The sequence below is a fragment of the Phalangium opilio genome, unplaced genomic scaffold, assembly GCF_054372755.1.
Source record: "Phalangium opilio isolate 3A_F unplaced genomic scaffold, DU_Popi_V2 ptg000003l_1, whole genome shotgun sequence".
Classification (NCBI taxonomy): Eukaryota; Metazoa; Arthropoda; class Arachnida; order Opiliones; family Phalangiidae; genus Phalangium; species Phalangium opilio.
Window position 1 is genome coordinate 13,761,400 of NW_028324145.1, and position 19,849 is coordinate 13,781,248.

The 19,849-nt window shown below is 45.4% G+C and overlaps 2 protein-coding genes across 3 annotated transcripts; one reads left to right on the top strand and one right to left on the bottom strand.

The window, feature by feature from the left end:
• Positions 1-865: 865 nt before the first annotated feature.
• Positions 866-18,641, top strand: LOC149717997 (nucleolar protein 4). Of its 2 annotated transcripts, none has more exons than XM_089841806.1 (10): positions 866-1,489; positions 13,414-13,557; positions 13,812-14,192; positions 14,616-14,712; positions 14,781-15,256; positions 15,328-15,480; positions 15,546-15,758; positions 16,111-16,239; positions 16,308-16,725; positions 16,798-18,641. In XM_089841806.1, exons 1-10 carry the CDS (start codon positions 866-868, stop codon positions 16,992-16,994), a joined length of 2,832 nt encoding a protein of 943 aa, XP_089697932.1. In that variant the 3' UTR covers positions 16,995-18,641. The 2 variants fall into 2 exon arrangements, with proteins under 2 accessions (XP_089697932.1, XP_089697933.1); XM_089841807.1 differs by having other exon boundaries at positions 15,546-15,749.
• On the bottom strand, positions 18,563-19,841 carry Naxd (NAD(P)HX dehydratase). Its single transcript, XM_089841804.1, has one exon. The coding sequence runs from the start codon at positions 19,839-19,841 to the stop codon at positions 18,873-18,875; it is 969 nt and encodes a 322-aa protein (XP_089697930.1). The 3' UTR covers positions 18,563-18,872.
• Between the last annotated feature and the right edge of the window lie 8 nt (positions 19,842-19,849).

Genomic DNA, 19,849 nt, shown 5'->3' on the forward strand with positions numbered 1-19,849 from the left:
AGGTTTGTTCCCCTTCCGAAGGGAAGCGGCACACGTAGCGTTAGCGCTACGCTGTCGAGGAGTGCACAGGCGGGGCAAAAATACAAGGCAGAGAGTCGCGGCCGACACCGTTATGCCAGTCTGGCCTCGGAGCTTGAACGGGGACGACCCGTACAAACACAACTTCAACCTGCCGAAATCAAACTACAGGTGTAAAATTTCGTCGCGGGATTTAACATTTGTTAAACAGGAAAACGAGACGATATTGTCTAAAACACATTTCTCCAAAATATCCAGTGAGGGGGAAAAAGCGCCTTATTTTGACCTCTATGACTTTAAAAGTGGTAAAATTGACTAATAGTTTCGTACTTCGCGGCAGCCGCCGGAAGTAGATTTTTTTGTTGAAATTTCTTATCGCTTGGAACCTCGCGCGTGCTGGTGTTTTTCCCGAGTTCATTTCCTAGGTGGCCCCTTTTCCATCCCTACTTCCGTTCTCCCTTCTGGTTGGGAGGAGGAAACGTCCCAATCTCAACAAAATTCGAAAAGTTGAACTTCAAAGCGTTTGCTAAAATTGGTTGCAGCTTGGAATTGCAGTTTTCAGCGGTATAAGGAATGCGAAATTAAGGCTGGACAACCCCGGGTCGCTGGTTAATACTCCCTTTAAGTTCGAGATTCGGTCCTTCCAAAAGAAGCGATAGATTATAGAAAGAACGGTGCGTTCGTGACTTCCCCCATTCTCGGTTTGGGTTGGCTGGACTAGTCGCTCTCTTATTGGTCGATCGCTCGGGACGGCATCCAGGAGAGAAGAGAGCGGAGGAGAGGAGAGAGTTTGCGAGCCCCGCGAGGTGGGCTTCGCGTTCTTCGGGCCGTTGCAGCCTCTGTACAGATGGAGAGAAGGCACAACACGAGGCACGCCGCGGCCCTGGCAGCGGCCGCCGCCGCCTCCACCAAAGGACACAGCCGAACCTCCACCACAAGAGGAAACGGATCCAAGAACGCCAGTCGTGAAAATTCACCCTCTTCCTCGACAGACTCCTCCGGTAGACAACGGGTCTCCTCAGCGGCCACGGGACGTCACTCACCATCGCCCCAACCGGGAGTGACTCAAAGTGGCGGTGCCGGAGTTCAAAGCGAGTCCTCCTCGACGGTGACCTCGGTGGAAGGCGGGACGGGGGAAGAGCGGTCCGCGGACCCCGGCTCGCCGACAACGACCCGCTCCAACATGTACGAGTCCTTTCAAACGTGGGCCATGAAGACGTACGGCGACAGCGCCAAGACCAAGACAGTCACTCGAAGAAAGTACAATCGAATCGCCAAGATCCTGCAAGGGGAGGAATTGAACAGCGCGGAAAACTCCAAATTCAGATTCTGGGTCAAAGCCAAAGGTTTCCGCGTGGGACCTCCGGGTGACCACGCTTCGAGCGCCGCCGCCGCCGCCAGCACGACACCTGCCAAGAAAAAGAAAATCGACGATAGTCAGATATTGTACGTGCCCTGCGGAAAATCAAATGTGAGTCCAATTTTTTAAATTTGCCGCCTCATCCGCGTAATGAGGTAGCGCGACTGATGGTCAGTTCCCCCCTCTCCTTCTCTATACTTGGACAACCAATAAGAGAAAGAAAGAAGGACAATCAGCTAGCGCTCTCTTTTCAAAAATGCCCGCAAACGAGCAGCAGGTTAGTTAAAAGAAGCGAAAGTTTAGTCGAGTCTCAGTTAGTTTCGCGAAAAAGGCGCTGCGAGTCTGCGTCCCAATTATTATACTCGTAATAAATAAGAGAAACTAGAAAAGCAAAATGTTGGAGAAAGTATTTATCGCCACGTACGCATCCGCGCTAAATCCCCCCCCCCTCCATAATTTTCATCCCCATCTTTAAACACAAACACGAAGATCTTATCCCCTAAAAACGTATTCACCCAGAGCTTTATCCAAGGACACTATTATACTATAGTGTTTCAGTGGCTTGCTATAAGAACAGACGAGTGACGATTCAACTTATAAATGGTAATCAAATCAGAATGGTTTTCCAGGGAGCGGAAACCATATTATTGGGTATCCGTTCCTCTTTCGAAAGCTGAGTAAATAAAGAACTCAACAATAAATATTACTATAGCTTTAAACCAATATCAAAAAAAGGTTTAGACAGTCCAAAAACTTATATTAATATTATAGGGAGAATTGAACCAATTCTTAATTGATGGTTAAAAGTTTATAAAAGAGAGGAGTAAGGATGGATGGTGGATAAGATGCGTGGAGCCGCGTCTATATTTTCTGAGAGAAAGAAAGAAATCCGAAATGGTGAAAAAAAATGAGGAAAAGGGATGAAGTTTTTGCAAGCGCAAGAAAAAAAGAGAGAGAACGTATTTTCTCTCTTCTCCTTAGTTTCCAGTTCCTCCGACGGTTGTTAGGACTAGATCTTATCGATTTTGCCGAAGATCCTCAACGTTACGTCCGAAGAAGCCCACTTCTCTTCGCCCCTCCCTGAAAGTTCGCGCCTCTTCCGAAATATTTATTTTTGGGACACCTGACCCCCATGGACCCGCTTTTATAGATACACTCGACTATATATAGCGCAGTTACAATCATTACGAAACATTGAATATAAATTTTCTTTTAAAACAAAGGGAAAAGAAACTTGTCGGCCGTTGAGGCAACACGTGGCTCGCCCTAGACTGGTCAGTTGTCTTTGATGACGTCACATTGGGAATTTTTACTTATTTACTTTAAAGTTAATCATTCGAAGTAATTGGCTTGGAACATTACAAGGTAGAATCTTGTTCGCCATTTTTGTCAAACATTGGCGAAACGAATAGCGATATCTCGGGGGTTTTACGTGGCAGGGAATCGGGTAAAGCGGGCGGAGAGTTACGCTGGCCAGGTAAAGGCTCCGTACAGATAAAAGTAAAACCAAATTCTCCAGGTGGAATATAAAGCGCGGGTGAGACACACAAGCCTTGAAACGTGGCGCCTATAGAGAGAGGTACAGGTCTCGTTCTCTACATTCAAAACGTATAGTAGTGGAAAGAAGAGTGGGAGGGGGTAAGGAGGGTTTGACTTTAGGCTAACAGGTGTGCAAATGGCGGACGTTATTCGAGCTACGAAAAACGTATAGTAGCAGTCGCTTGTATTTTTCATATTTATCAAACATTGCAAGCTCGCGAGGCGGTATACTGTAGATTTAGCCAGTAGGGCCCCAACCAAATACTAATCAGGCTGTCCCGCTTCATCGAAGAAGGGGCCTTTTTCAAGCGAAAGACTCAAGATTGTACAGTTTCAGAGAAGCGCGTCTCACTCGGTCTGATTTTATACTTTCTTTCGGCGTATTCCTTTTAGAATCCCTTTTTCCTATAGGCTAGTTTTGGGTGGTGGCACCGAGCTAGCAAACGCCACAGACAAATAAACGAGTCATAAGGACTTCGTCTTTTCACCAGTGCAAACTTTTGGAAACGGCGGATTAGTCCACGCTGTTTAACTATTAACAAGAGTGGATGAATTAAAGTGATTTCAAACCCCTGAAATAATTCTTTCTTTGGGCCAATTTGATATTATTTGTCAGGTGCCGGCTGCCTCGCTTCTTATTTTGGTCTTCTCTTTCTCCCTGGCGTCGGGGGTTTCTCTGTAGTCAGGGAGGCAACCACCTCTCTTCTTCCTATAACTGGATAGTTCCTGGGGCGTCTTTACTTTATTCTCCTCCATTTCTGTCCTCTCTCTCCCCACCCCACACCGTTCTCTCTCTTTCTCTCTCTCTCGTGCCAGAGAGTCGAACCCAAGAGAAGCCTATTCGGAACCACTAGCTCTGCCTGCAATTAGAGTATACGACGGACGGACGGGGAGAGAGAGAGCTTTCCCTTTTCCCTCGGTATCCTAGCAACGGTGACAAGGTAGGGGGTCGAAAGAAGCCCACGACAACGCTACCCACTTTCCCAGAGAGAAAACCTAATGTTTCAAGACCCATCTTCTGTCCCCATACTCTCTCTTTTTCTTCTTTATTTCGGGGGTTATATCTATTCGAAGGGGTAGCTCCCCCCTGTAATAATAATTCTGGTAGACTCGAAAATATTTCACCTATTTTTCCTTCCTTGAGAGAAAAAAAAAGACTGGCCAGTAACGGGGAAACCAACAAGCGTCACTCGGGCTCCCGCGTGGTGCGTTTTAAAAACTTGGAGAGCTTCTTTCAAGGGGGATCAAACCCCTTATCGTTGGTCCAGTCCAGACAACGACTGCGCAATAATGTCCTCTCTGCTTAGTGTCCATATAAGGGATTTTTTCGCTTCATCTTAACCTAAAATGACCTTTTCCGAACCCCGAATTTGGCGCCAAGTACCGATGATACTTGCTAGGGCGCATTCCCCGAACAGCGAATATGTTCACGGGCACCACTTTAGAGTCCAATGATTCACTCTTTGAAGTAGATATAGTATAACCCTTCCCGTAGAGATAGTCCCTGAAGCGAAACGTCCTAACCAAAGTGTCCAATCGATGCAGCGAGATAATGCGAGAAACGAAGGACTGAATTTAAAAATTGTGCGAGTACGGTGCCATGGAAAAAAGGTCCCGTTACGAGCATTCCGCGATCAATGCTTTCAGAAGCCCTTTTCCCATTCCACCTTCATTCATTTTGGTCGACGAGCGGAGAGAGAGAGGCCTGCCTGCATCATCGACAACGCTGTGGGCTTCGCTCAGGTGAAAATAGACGCCTTGCCACCCACCACGCGCACTCACCAGCTCCCTTTGCTAGCCATACCCTGTTTTTACAGGATATACATTATATAATATACTGGAGGTTGGGGTGAAGCGCGGTCTGCTGGGGTCGTTATACTGTCGGAATAGAGCCCCCCTCGACCGCCTACACTAACACACGCGCTAGAAGTCAACAAAAACGAAGTTATTAAAGCGTGCTTAATTTCAAACAGTTTCTTTTTTCAAATGATTTAGAGGGAAGACCAACTTTGATTATTATTATTTAAGTTTACTTCCTAACTAACGAGTATGTGTCATATCGTCTCGAATCTCGCGCCAAAAAGGCTATTTACTCCTGATAGTATCATGTAGGCCTGTAAAAATGATTGCCCGCGTCACTTCGGTGTTTAGGGGCCGAGCCGACTTTCAGTTAATCGACTTCTAACGCTATTCCTACGGGCGCCTGTAGAACTGTTTTTCCCTCTGAACAACGTCAAAGACTTTAGCGAATGTTTTGATAAACGTAAGGTCGTAAAGAAAGAATGGTTTCTACGGGTTCAAGAGTGGATTATCATTTCAGAATATCGTCTTGAATTTTCGGGGAACTTTCGGCTTGAAATCTCGTCATGCACGTGAAAGCATCCTGGTTTAATGTACTTTAGTCATTGCGCCCATGCTGCGTGGCTGGTGGACGGGACGGTCTCATTCTCAGTTTCGTTGCCGGGTTGCGTTGCCCCTTGGCTACCGGCTGGGGAAGGGAGGGATTTCCCCACCCGTTCTTATACTCGCGAGTCCGTCCTCGACAACGTTCCCAGGTTAAAGAGTCGAGAGTTAAGAGGGTAGATGGGAGAAAATCGATACGGGGGGCTACTCGGCTACCCTCCCCCCGCTCCTAGCTTAGACCGGGCTCCTTTCCCGCACGGCTCCGCAGTGAAGCCGACAGGACCCCCGGACAAACCTTCTAAGTTATCAAAAGCCGATCCTTCGAAGAGAACAAGGGGAAACCCAAAGACCCCCGACCGAAATGGGGGTGACGCTTTCGCCTCTCCCTCCCCCAGCCATGAACAGAAAAGGGTCGAGCTACCAGAAAAACGAGGGGTAACGCGTTTAATTCCACTCTCGAAATGGTAGTCTTTTAGCAGCTTGGGCATTAAGACCAAAACTAGTCATGATAATGGGGATCATAAAAGGGTTTCCGCGTCAGAGAAATAAATAAACTGGTTCTCCATAGCGTTGGACCAAACTTGAATGTTGGGCGTCATACAATATTACTTGCGTATCAGAACTTCGAATATGTATTACTGTTATACAAGCTTATTTTTTAAGGTATTGCCCTTTTTCCCTATAAATAGAGCCTGACAAAGAGCGAGAGACATCTGCAAAAGTTTTCGGACGTCGACTATCTCTCTCTCTCTCTCTCTCTCTCTCCTCTTTGATTCCCAGAAAGTGGGGTATATTGTAACCTTCCCCCTAAATACTTTCAACTCCTTACCATATAGCGGAGTAAAAGCCGAAAACCCTAGATAGCTATAAAACCAAAAGCGAAATTTAAAAGAAAAAACTCTCGAGTCGCCATGTTTGTTTTGGAGAGAGCTCAGCAGGTGCCTTTTGCAGTTTGTAAGTGTTAACGTGGTACAAGGGAATTCAAAAAATCAAAGGATAAACTCATCAACCTGATTAGAGAAGCGAATAGGTACTCAAATTCCTTTCATAATTTGCATATACCTTCCTCTTCAGTATGAAAGCTTAGACGCTTGCGCACTGATAGGGTTTCTTCACTAATTAACTTACTTAGACCAGGGGTATGAAGAATTACGAATATCAATCCACCAGCAGCACCAAAAAAAGTCGGGGTAGGCCTAGTCCTAAAAAATGGCCGCTACTCCGTGACAAAGTAGACCGCACAGGCGATGGCTTCTCCGAGGGTAAAACTGTAGCGCTATGTAGAGCGCATCAACGGGACGGCCTAAAGGCGAATCAGTCCTGGTTTTGCGAGTGACTGTGCGTGCACTCTCATTATCCCAGGAATCCCTGCATGATAAGGATTTTTTCAGTTCCGTTTCACTCTCTCTCCTCACATATTTCTCTTCTCTTTCGGAATCGTGCCATCAGAGAGAGAGAGAGAGAGAGAGAAGCCATTCTATAAGTCTAAAGAGTCCGTGAGCAAAGGACTATCCTATATTTTAAGGCTTTAGACTAGATTCTAAGGGATAAATTATTTCAGGGGAGCTCCCGGACTAGGGAGAGGTAGGGAAGGAGCAAGGGTAGTGGAGGCGCGTTACTCGATATGAGTCACTGCATGGTGAGCGTCCGCCGACGCCGCCACTAGGACCCTTTCTGCCTGCCTTCTTCCCCAAACCCCTTGCAACGGGGCTTCGCTGCTCTCTCTCTCTTTCCCGCGAAGGGATTTCCTTTATTCTTTCTCTCTGGCATAGAGCGAGTGGGGTGTGATAGGGGAGAAGCCCCCATCCCGGGGCTGAGCTTTAAGGGGGAGACGGAGAATTTCAGAGAACTTTTCTGGCCGCTCATGCAACTTTGAAGAGAAAGAGAAGGGGAGGGGGGAGGAGGGAGAGAAAGGAGAGCTTCGCCTACGCCTATCTACATTACGTCGCTTGGATGGCAGGGGAAGCGCCCCCTACCCCGATGCCCGAGTCCTATACTATGTATAGAGAAAAGGTTCGGGGCGAAGGGGGCATGGTTCGTGGGGACGCCCGACGTATAGGGGTTCATTCCCTCCGGCTGCATCTGGAGGAGTTTTAGGCTTCTCCCCCTTCCCCCGAAAATCGAAGCCTCCGTGACTCGGAGGCTGTGGTCCCTTCCCTGTCCCTCAACATTCCTACTTCTCCCGCTACACGCGTGTATTATTGAGGATTTGTCCGGCCACTCTCTGTCCCCTTCATGAGGGATATGTCATAAGAGACTCAAAATGACCTAGGAACGAGGGCGACATTCTAAAATGCTTACAAATTACAGTTCTCAAGCGGTTTAAATCTTTATGACAAGACTAGCTGAACCAAAAAAAGGTATTCCTGTTTACCCTACGAGCTGGACGTTTCGCCAAAACTGTGTCTGACCAAAATATTAGGCGTATCGCGTGCAACTCAACTGGAAACGGAAGGAAAGAAGACTACAGTCGACTATCGAGGGAATATATAGATTTAGTAACAAGTCCGTTTCAAGTTCTTATTATTGTCGTTACCGTTTGCCCAAAGGTCTACAAACAATAGGTCTACCTACACCTAGTCTCTTAATTTCAATAGTCGGGACTCTGGGCCCAAAAAAAATTCAACATTTCTGCGCATATCATCATGTACAAGTATGGCTGGCTACTCAATATTTCCCTCGCAAGTATTAAAAAATCTTTTTCTCCCTTTACTTTGCAAGCGCTCCGGCACTATAGCGGGATGGAGAGAAGGGAAGCTCAAGAGGAATTCTACTCTCTCTCTCTCTCTCTCTCTCTGATCCGTGCATGAGAAGAGCGGGGTTTTATCCGTGGGGGTTCTCTCTCTCCTCTGTTACAGGGGGGCTTCACCCTCCATCACTCCCCGAGTATTCCACGTGCAGTTACGCAAGCAGTTTCCATCTGAACCCCGTATTCTCATCCCCTCCCCCTCCCGAGAAAGAGAGGGGTGCGTGCACCGAGAGGAAGGAGAGAAAGACCAAGTTAGGGGAAAGACGGGAAAAGTATAAGAAATAAATTAATTCAAAGTCTAAGATTCATTTAGGAAATTCCTTAATTATTTACTTCATTAACTGCATTTTTGCAAAAACTTTGAATCTCTGTCAACAGCGAATTTTGGTGTAATATTTGACGAGAAGCGAATTATTAGTACATTTATTTCATCTATTTCTATATATATTTAGTACTTAGACTTGTATGTTCTTCCAATCCGGAAAATCAGGACGTTTCTGATCATACTAGATTCGATAATTATGAGTATTTTTATTTTATCGAACCCACTTTGGAAGAAATATATACTTTTAACCGAGACGGAGTTACGGCATATAACTTCGGTTGAATAGTTTGGTTCGGGGAGTTCGCCCCTGTAGGAGATCCTCCGGATCGATGAAGCCTCCGTTCACCCCCCCCCCCCGTTTTATAACACGGGATAGGGTGGGTGGTATGAGGAGAGAGACGGAACCACCATGAGTGCGCAGGGAGGGTAGAAAAAAATTGTGTCTGCAGGAATACGTGGACCTCCTCGATATACAGCGAGTGTGTGTGCAGGGGCTGCTTCCCCACACTGATGGGGTCTTATTCCTTCGCTGCAGGCCAATATTAGACCTACAGACAGCTGGCCTAAAAATGGGGAAATACCTCGCTCCCCACCAATGCCAAAGAGGATTCGGGAGGAGACACGGACGAGGGCTGATTAGCAACGATGGGGGGAAAATAGTGTTGGTACTGTTCCTCAGCACCCATTCCAAGAGAGAGAAGCACCCACTCGAATATTGTCTGGAATTATTTCGGTAAAGGGGTACCTAGAGATCACCTCGCGAACTAGGACAAATATAACTTGGGCTACGAGGAGAAAAAGTTCATTGGAAAGTTTAGTTAAATGGCTTTGACGTTGAGTTAGGGTGGCCCCCTAGTGCGTGTTGGACGGTGCAATGGGCTGCCAGCCCTATAGCAACTTGAGCCCGGAGGAATGTCAGTCGATCGATACGGCCTTAGATAGAGAGGCAACTAGAAGATACGAGAGATAAGACGTCTACCTATAAGGGATTGGATTGCGTCTTCTACTTAGTATTATCAACCGAATAAAAACTATTTTTACCATGAAGAAACCCAGTTCATTATATGTATAATAATACTTATATAGCCGTGTTTCATTTTAACGAAGCCAATTTCAATCCCCTTGCCTCCCAAAAAAAAAGACAGTTTCAGAGAGTTGTTTCCCCTCCCACCTTCTTCTTGGCTTCGTCTCCTCATCAGAGAAGATGATGAAAAAAAAAACTGCCTCCAACGTTCAAAGAGATAGTCGGAATTTAAAGGTAATACCAGAACCTTTGCCACTCTAGAGAAACACTACCTGAACCATGGAAAGATTGAGCTAAAACAATTCCTTGAGAGTTATAATGGCGATATAGAAAGACTATCCCTTTTCGTTAAGGAAAGAGCGAGTCTCTGAGCTAGGAAAGCATCCCGAAAAAGAATCGAGCGAACGAGTGCATGTGGCTGGCCAATTTTTTTTAATCCTTCCGTCTTTTTCTTTTCTTTCTCTTCTTCCCAGGAAAAGAGGGAGGGACAAACGCCAACGCACACCCTAATTATACCCACCAACTTTATCTACTTCCTTCTCTCTCTCTCTCCAAGTTTTTTTTCATCCTCTTTCTTGTGGCGTGCATCGACTCTTCCATGCAGCTTCTCCTCATCTCTGAGGTGTTTAAACTTTCGCAACCCGCATTGCATTGCACTGCACTGCCCCGCCCCTGCCTCCCAACCCTAAACAGGACAGGCTGGGATGGAGGGAAGGAGAGAGGGAGTCAGCTTGGGTTGAAATAGAAGCGCTTTTTAAGGCCTATTCACACGAAGAAAACAAAACGAGTTGATGGCTGTGACCATATAAGGTTTTTATAATTGTAGATTTTTCGTCATATTTAATTTTGGGTAGATATGTACGATTCACTGGCAAGGTTTTATCTTTCGGTCAAACTACTACCAAGTTTGTGAAGCCAGCTTTATCTTGGTGGGCGAGTAGAGTGGAGTTTGGGGTGTGCGAGCTCGCCTAGCCACGGATGAAGGTGCAAAGGGTGTTGTCGGGGGAAAATGGGCAAGTAACCGAAGCGGAGACGTAAGGGGGGGCTCCATGTAGCAGGACACATTCGCGCATCAATGCTCGTATAGGGGAAGACTCGCCATGGAAGGGAGTTCGGGGATAATGGGGTGAGAGGGTGAACTGGATGGAGGAATGGAATATACCATCCATATCTCTACTCTCTTATAGTTGGCTAGAGAGAGAGACAGTGTGTGGATCGATGAGAGGAGTTAGGGGTCCCATTCTCTACCTGGCAATGCATCAGCACCAGGAATGGTGGACGGGAACCTATACCGCGTCTAACACATATATATATATATGTATATAGATATACCACGCTAGAATATCTATCACTTTAAAAGGAGAGTGGTGTTCGAAGCCTTTAATCTCTGTCGGATTAAAGATTAGAAAAAAGAAACGGGACGGGCGGGGTCACCGGACTGACATTTCAAGGTGCATTGCGATATTCACTCGGCTTGGCTTACAGACCAATTAACGAACCATCGCGGAATATGACAATTTGACCACTTCGGGTCAAAAAGGTGATGGAGTTGAAAGAACGTTCCTATTAAGGTCACAGTTTAAAAGAAAAGTTTCGGGCTTGACTTTCCTCGACCGGTAAGAGTATATTAAGTAAGGGAAAGACGCACCTCGCTCGCCACTCATGATTTATGGCGCGTTCTCTGAGAATTTTTCGCTGGCCACTTGTTGATGGCCAAGAGAGCTAACTAACAGCCGCGAAAGACACTCAATACTAAGGCCGCCTATTCACTCGCCATCTAGCGGTCAACCCCCTACCCTTCCGCCAATGTTAATAGCAAGCACACTCCGTCTTCTCTTTATTCATCCTATCGCTTCAACTTTTTATTAGCCACATCGTAGTATACGATGAGGCTCTTAGTTTGACCCGAGCCGTAGTAGTAGTAGTAGTAGTAGTGGCCGGGGTTGTCGCTTCGTTATCGTTAGATTTTAGCTTAAAAGGAATTCGATAGTTCCTCAAACCACCCATAGGGGTAACTGAGCTTGGTTAGAGATTTTATTTTAATTAAAATTTTTTTTGGTCGTAGCCGGGATTCGAACCCGGGACGCTCACGCAGCAGCAAGACACTCTACCCACTATACCACGAGGGCTTGTCAATAAGAGCGAGTTTTCTTCCTTTAATTTATCTCTAACGGGTCGGGAATGAGGGAGGGCCCTATTTATTTTATTTCTGGGGTCGGATACTTATGTATTTTTGGGGTCGGATACTTTTGAATTTGTGTCTTTTGGTCTTTATATTTCTTTTCTTTTCATTTATGTGTTGGTCTTTATATTTCTTTTCTTTTTATTTATGTGCTAATTAAATAGATAACAATGGGTAACAATGGGCAAATTTTTGGAACGGGAGAGTGCTGTATCTTTAGGGTCGGATACTTATGAATTTGTATCTTTGGGGTCGGATACTTCTGAATTTGTATCTTTGGGGTCGGATACTTCTGAATTTGTATCTTTCGGGTCGGATACTTCTGAATTTGTATCTTTCGGGTCGGATACTTCTGAATTTGTATCTTTCGGGTCGGATACTTCTGAATTTGTATCTTTCGGGTCGGATACTTCTGAATTTGTATCTTTCGGGTCGGATACTTCTGAATTTGTATCTTTCGGGTCGGATACTTCTGAATTTGTATATTTCGGATCGGATACTTCTGAATTTGTATATTTCGGATCGGATACTTCTGAATTTGTATCTTTCGGGTCGGATACTTCTGAATTTGTATCTTTCGGGTCGGATACTTCTGAATTTGTATCTTTCGGGTCGGATACTTCTGAATTTGTATCTTTCGGGTCGGATACTTCTGAATTTGTATCTTTGGGGTCGGATACTTCTGAATTTGTATCTTTGGGGTCGGATACTTCTGAATTTGTATCTTTCGGGTCGGATAGTTCTGAATTTGTATCTTTGGGGTCGTATACTCTAGAAATAACTTGCACTATGAGTATTTTCATGCATACTAATGAATATCTTTTTTACGCTTGCGTACGAACTACAGTGTTTCACAAGTAAAACGTTCTTGATTGCTGGAGCCTTATAAACGATGGGGCTCTAATCTGGCCGGGGCCGTCTTGTTTTGCATAAAGACTGTCGCGCTCTAGGGGAGAACGGTTACTCGTTTCGAGTATAAAATGATTATTGTTGAGCGGCTCGCTAAACTCAAGATATACAAAAGGGTCCTGGCTGGTTTCGTACACAGTGCCCTATATCTTAAATATCGAGATACTAGCGAGTCCCGTTCACATTGTCGGAAAAAAGTTCAATTTATAATTTATCAGTAATAAAGATTAAATTTCAAGGCGGCGATGTAAACGACTTCCAAATATAGTAATATTAAAAGGTTAATTAACCTTAAACCCGTACGTATTTCCGTACGACCTTACATTTTAAGAAATTACGTAAGAGTAGGAATCTTAAATGCGAATGAGACCGATATAAAATCCGGAGGGGGGGGGGGTAAGTAGAGGCATGGTAAAGGAAAACGTAGAAATAGAACTGGCAATCGATTTCCAGAAAAAGAAAGCTCGAGAGGAGCTTAGTAAGAAACGAAAAGAATAGTCCGGCCAACAACACGAACAAGGGCACTTTCTGCGTAGATTTGAAAAGAGTAGACGGTAGCGGGACATACGCACACGCGCCGAGACACAGGGAGGGAGTGAGGGAAAGAGACTCGGTCGGGATGATTTTATGCAAAGTGGAGACTCTGACAGAACGAAGCGAGTCAGAGTAAAAGCCAACTCTATTTCCCAAATATTTGGGATTCAAAATAAACGTAATAATATCGCGAATAAATATTTGCAGGCTTCAAATCTCAATAACGCAAACTTTAGTTCAGTCGAACCTTAAATAAGAGCTTCTAGTTATGGATTTCGGATTGAGAGTCCCGGTGTGGGGCGTCGTCACGTTCCCTCGAAAGCGATCATTCTTTAAGGTTTTGTCCGTTATCTTTTCGTTGTTGGTGTAGGGAGGAAACGTCAAAGACGAGGAAAACGCCATCTTCAAGAAAGTCGCGGTGGTCGAGAACTTCTACGATATCATCTACGATGTTCACGTCGAGATGGACGGAAGGGGAGGCAAACACGCCGGACAAAAGAGAACTTATAAAGCCGTACGTATTTACACTCCTTCTTTAATTCATCCAAGCTTCTGAATCAAGTCCCCTTCGCAAGAGCAGTTTTCTTTCTTTTTCTTTGGAGGGAGTAAAATTAAAAACGGTGATACTCTCTATAAACCTAGTTTAGTAGAAAAGTAGATAAGCTCGTTTCGATCGTAATCGGTCTAAGTAGGAAGAACTCTTTCGTAACGTAATATTTGGTTGAGCGGGGGTGTCAGGCAGTTTTATCCGAATGGTTCTCGTTTCAGATAGCGGAGACGTACGCGTTTTTGCCGCGCGAGGCGGTGACCCACTTCTTGATGTCTTGCTCGGACTGCCAGAAGCGGATGCACCTAGCCTCCGAGGGTGGCGGTGGTGGAGCGGTCAAGCCACGAGGGGGAGGAAGCGGCGGTGTTGGACGCGGCAACGGAGACAGTACTTCCCCGGGAAGCTCGCCGGCCGATTCCGTCTCGTCGGTGGTAGCGGCCGCTCAACCGCGAGTAAGTCCGCTGCCCCAGGACGAATTGGGGCCCGTGGAACCGCCGGACATCGACTACAGCATGCCCATCACCACCACCTATCTGAAACACATGCGTCGTTTGGGCTACATTGATGATGAAAATACCATCAACGCCGCCGAAAGAGAACCAGTAAGTACCATTTCAATTCGGCGCGCGGTCGTTCAAATTCAAACAGTCCAAAGACATAAGAGAACTAAAACTAGATCGTATAATGAACTTTCCAACCAAAATATTTCCTAAAATAATTTGGTGTGTACGCACCCGTGTATGGCGGTACGCCTTTCTACAGGGGCTCAAAGAGAATACATTAGGTACTTTGCCCCTGAATGTGGGCTTCCCTCAAAAATATTTGGGGCACTAGATTTGCCACTTCTTACAATGACACCCATCTATCTCAGAATCTCACTATACGCTTTGAGTGCCTTGCAAGGAACTACAATTATCTAAATGAGCATTTTAAGGCAAACCACAGTTGAACCCAGATCGCTCAAGGACTATAAATTATTAATATACTTAATCAAACTGTTTCCTTTAATTTTTTTTTAAATTCAGGATTCAGTTTCAAATTCTGACGAGAGCGAAATGAGCGAAGCGCCGCCCGCTAGCCAAGACGGCACTCTTAACTCGGCCGAGTGCCAAACCGATGAAGGTAAGTTTTTCTGTCTACACGGACACAATGGAGTCCAAAAATTATTTCTAAAAATGTTTCCGCTTTAGCCAACTCTCGGGAAGAGCTTTCGAACACTTTCGAGGCTTGCGTCGGGGGAGTGGACGAAGGGACGCAGGCGGCGGTGGACGTCACCACTCCACCCCCACAAGAAGAACAAGAAGAGGAAGAGGAAGACGAGACGGAAGGAATCCAAGAGGACAAGGAGGAAGAAGAAGGACCCATTGACATGACCCCCGCCAGACACCAGACCCCCAAAGAAGGACCGAAGAACCAAAGCCCCATAGACAGACTCAAAACGGAATCGTGGTCGTCCCCGCCACAGCCCGAAGCCATCAACTACGTCAGCAGAGCCCCTATTCAGGTCCAGGACAACGGCGGAAACCCGAAGAGAGCGCAAACGCAATATTACGGACAAACACCGCAATCAAACCCCCTGACGTCTTCTAGTAACAACAGCGGCGCGACAACAAACAACGCTCAAGCGATCACGCGCACTGGCGAAAGTCCCTACGAACACATTATGGTTAGTATAGCGTTTAGCTGAAAGAATTTGAAATAGTCGCGGCATTTAAGTATCCCTTTCCAATTACTTAGAATTCCCCGGTTGGTGGAGGAGGGGGTGGAGGCGAGACGTTGGTGGACAATTTGTCGGTCAGCACCAAGGAAGAAGACGAAGACGACGAGGACGAAGACCCCGACAAGATCGACCCCAATCAATGTGATCCCGAAAGACTCAAAGCTTTCAACGTAAATAATTATACCACCACCCACATTAAACCGAGTTTTGATTAACCCTTTCCTAAAACTAACAGATGTTCGTTCGTCTGTTCGTGGATGAGAACCTGGACCGCATGATCCCGATCTCTCGGCAACCCAAGGAGAAGATTCAGGCTATTATAGACTCTTGTTCCAGACAATTCCCCGAATTCGGAGATCGCGCCCGCAAACGTATTCGCACCTATTTGAAGTCTTGTCGGCGGAACAAGAGGACCAGGGAACAGTGCGGATGGGACATGGTTAGGCCCGTAAGAACAAATACTATTCAACGCGACAAACCAACCCTTAATCTCCATCCCAAATTAAAAACAAAAATGTTGATTGAGAGATTCTATCGCGCAATAATCGCCAACTTATTTATAAGCTGCGCAGAACCTAGCGATTTAGAGTATTAGTTTTAGTAAGTCGATACTGGTCAGACATTGACCATTCGAAAGAGCGGTAACAGCGTACGATAAGCATATCCAGCTATTGATTTTTTTCCCACTGGCTTGTTGCCGCGTGACTAGCAAAAAGGCGTCTCTCTCTTTCTCCTCTCTTCACTGGTATCGGTTTTGGTATAGACATCTAACCGGCGTTTCTCTCCACGTTTATTATTAGCAAACGAGGCCGACGTTACCGCATCTGACGTCGGCGTTGGCCGAGCAGATTCTGGCTTCCGCTTGCGAGAATGAGAGTCAAAATGCCAAGAGAATGCGTTTGGGACTGAAACCCATTGCCGTTCAATTGGTAAGACTCAAGACGACAAACTTGTCTCATTTTATTTATAACGTTGTTCTTTTGTTCTGGCATTTTAGGAGGAAGTCAACCCTCATTTGTCGGTGAAAGCGTCGGGTTGCTTAGGCTTGGAGGATACTCGCGTCTCTCAGTCCAGCGGCGTCAAGTGTGCCAAAGAAGCGGCGTCTCTGAAAAGCCAAGCCTTCTCCGTGCCTCACCACCAACCAGCGGCTGCGGCATCAGCGTCGGTGGCGGCTGGAGGACATCATTCTCCAAGAAGCGCCGGAACGGCTGCCCCTCCAACCTCGAGTGTCACTTGTAGCGGGGGAGGGGTCAATCTGAACGGTGCCATAGCCATGGCCGCCATTCAAGGTCAAGTCAACAACAATAATAACGCCACTTGCGCCAATCGCTATCAAGGACTGGTCTATTCGCACGTCCCCACGCATAATCCCGTCGCCACCCCAACAACAAACGCGTCCGTTGTCGCCGCCGCGGGTAAGTACACCTTTGACAATTTCAAGTCCATATTACATTATATATCAATTTGTATTTGGTTTACGGATTCAGGGTCGGTGGTAGTGGGTGCACCGACGGATTTGAGTGTAAAGAAGGAGCGCAATTGTCCTTCGTCGATGTTAAAGTACACTTTGAACGCCAACGAAGTGACGGCGGTCAAGCAGTTGATCTGCGGCTACCGGGAATCGGCCGCCTTCCTATTGAGGTCGGCCGACGAGTTGGAACAATTATTGCTACAACAAAACTAAAAACATACAAACAATCCGAGTTTCCAGTTGTGCCTCAAATTTTCACGCTCCAAATATTAGAATCTAGTCGAAAACAAAGGTCGGGCTCCCCGATGGCACCCCGCCACCACTAGACGTCTTCAACCACCCCCAAAATCATTAGGGGACAACAAACAAACAAAAGGTGCCTGGAAAATGATGTCCTACATTCAACAAAGTGCCAATTTTTGTATTTCTCAAAATGTGACATTCCTCAAAACGGTACTAGGGGGGAGGGGGAGGGCAGTCGAGTCAAAAACGAATTTAAGGTGATAGTCTCCAATTCAAAGTCATTAATTAGTCATCTTAAATAGATAATGCCACCGTTGAGCTACCGTTATTCGCGAAGCCTCTATAACAAAGGGCTACCTTTTTACTTTGGTGCAGAAATTGAAGAAAAATAATTGTCAAACTTGGTGTTAAGAGTGGCGACTTTTGTTGGTTCCTTCCAACAACTATGGCCCATAAAGGCCGCGATTCTAGTCAATATCCGGGCGGGTGGCACTATCTCTTTAAATATTTAGTAGAGAAAAGATAATTTTCGTTGAGTTTTAAATAGAATTTAAATATTTTGCATTTTAAAATAATTGTTGTTTAAAATATTGATAGTTATTTTAGAACAAAATTTCGTCATTTACTTTTAGTGCAATTCATTCCATATTTATTATAATAAGTTCATTCCATTTAAAGATAATTTTAGCAATTTGTTTATAACTGAGGGAGAGAGATGGAGAGAGAGAGAAAGAGAAAGAGAGGAAAACTTGACGTCGTAGTGGGACATATTTTTAATACTATTTAAAATCCCGCGACCCCTAACGTCAAAACAAAACCCAAGGGCGGACGATGAAATGACCGTCTAGTAAAATTGTATATTTATTAAAAGGGATAGTCGCTAGATAAACTGCGGGTCAATAGTACCATCTTTGTGACGTAACGCTTACAGAAATCGGGAAAAAATTAATTAATTAACACACTAAACATTGGAAAGGTCATTAATAATTTTCCCGGTTCCTGTATACGCTCCTGACCAGGTTGCTAAGCGACAATCAAATCCCTCAAAATTGTTTAAAGTGACTAGATGTATTGTTTGTGGAACGGAGATAATATCATTGTTCTTGATGTTGTAGCTAACTATTTTTAAGATGTTTTTCCAAAAACAAGGGGAATTCTGGGGGAAGGGGAAGGGGAAGTTCCGTCTTCTTTTAAAAGGAGCCAAACTATATGATATCAAAAATATTATATTATATTATATTCTTTTCTTACACTAACAAAATGTATATTTATCTGTACCTTAAAAAACTTTTCTAAAGAAAAAAAAAACTTTTAAAAGAGTCAAACTGGGCCGGGCTTGTACAGCGCATAAATTCAAAATGTATAGTGCCATATTCCCTTTTATTTTTCCCCCTTAAAGTGACAGCGACACGAATAATATTTTTGATATATGGTACGTGTCACTGTCACTTTGCGCGATTAATATAAACTAGTCAGTCACATGACGAATCACGTGTCACTTAGTTCTCTTATTTCCCTGACGGTTAAAATTTCCAAAATTCATTCTCCATAAAGATGTTTATTCAATTTTGTAATATTTGTAACAAAAATTTTAAATACAAGTTAATTTTCATTAAATTGGCGCCTCTGCCAACAAAATATTATTTTTCTTATAGGAATGTCACGAAATAGGGGAAAAAACAAGAGCTCTTTCTTTCGAAACATTAAAGGACTAGAAAACAAGATCTGTTTTTAAAACAACTCGCTCGCTAGTCCCATTGAAAGGTTATATGGATTTGATTAGTAACTTAAACAGGGAAAAGCTTCAGAAAAATATCAAATTTATTTTTTTGGGTGAGGGAGGGGGGGTCAATCGAGGGCAAACAGAGACGTGAACGCTTGTTGTATTTGCGCAATCATATCAGTGGTGGTCATGCTGCGTCCCGCGCTGTTAAATGCTAAACGGCTACACCTCCTAGTCAAAAGACAAGCGCCCAAAGCAGCCACCATGGGAGCGTTCAATTGACCCAAACCCACATCTACAATTTCGTGATTTCGAAAATGTTTGTAACTCCAATAATTAAAGACTCCTAGGGACCCGGCCAGCAAATCCCCTTGCCCCCCGCATCGTCGGGGGCTTCCTTGTTCCCCGCAAGTGACGCTTTTCCTGCCATTTGAAATGACGTCCTTCTCGTTCTTCAATACGATAGTGACGTTCCCTAACAAACTAGCTACGTTCTGCACTTTAATCAGAGTGCTACTTTCCGGATCGGTGGGTGCCACCGATGATACCAAGCCCACAGTCTCGCACAATCGCGCGAACTCGACGGCGTTGGGTGTCAGTACGGCCCTTTCGTAATCTCGGATCATTTCCACGTCGTTGTTGACGAAATATAAGGCGTCAGCGTCCAAGACGAGGGGTAAACGCATCTCCTTGGCTTTCAGGATGACTTCTCGCAATGTTCTGTGCAAGGAAGAGTGTCGTCCCAACCCTGGACCGATGATCAGGGAATGAAGGCTCGGTAAGACGTTGCATATCTCTTCGCTGGCCTTAGAGTGATCTAAAACCGGATGGACGATCAATTCGGGGCTGTAGGATTTGATCACGGAGGCCGAATCGCTAGTGCAAAAGACGTGGGATAGATCGCAGCCAGTTTTCAGCGCGGAGATGGCGGCGAAGTAGGGCGCACCCGTGTACGTTTTGCTGCCACCGATGACACCGACCCTGCCGGCTTGACCTTTGTGCGAAGAGAAGGACAGCGGTGGAATGACCAATGAAACGATACGAGCCTGTTCTTTGTGGTCACACTCCGTCGTCGACATTTCGCTCGTCGCCATATTTGTTG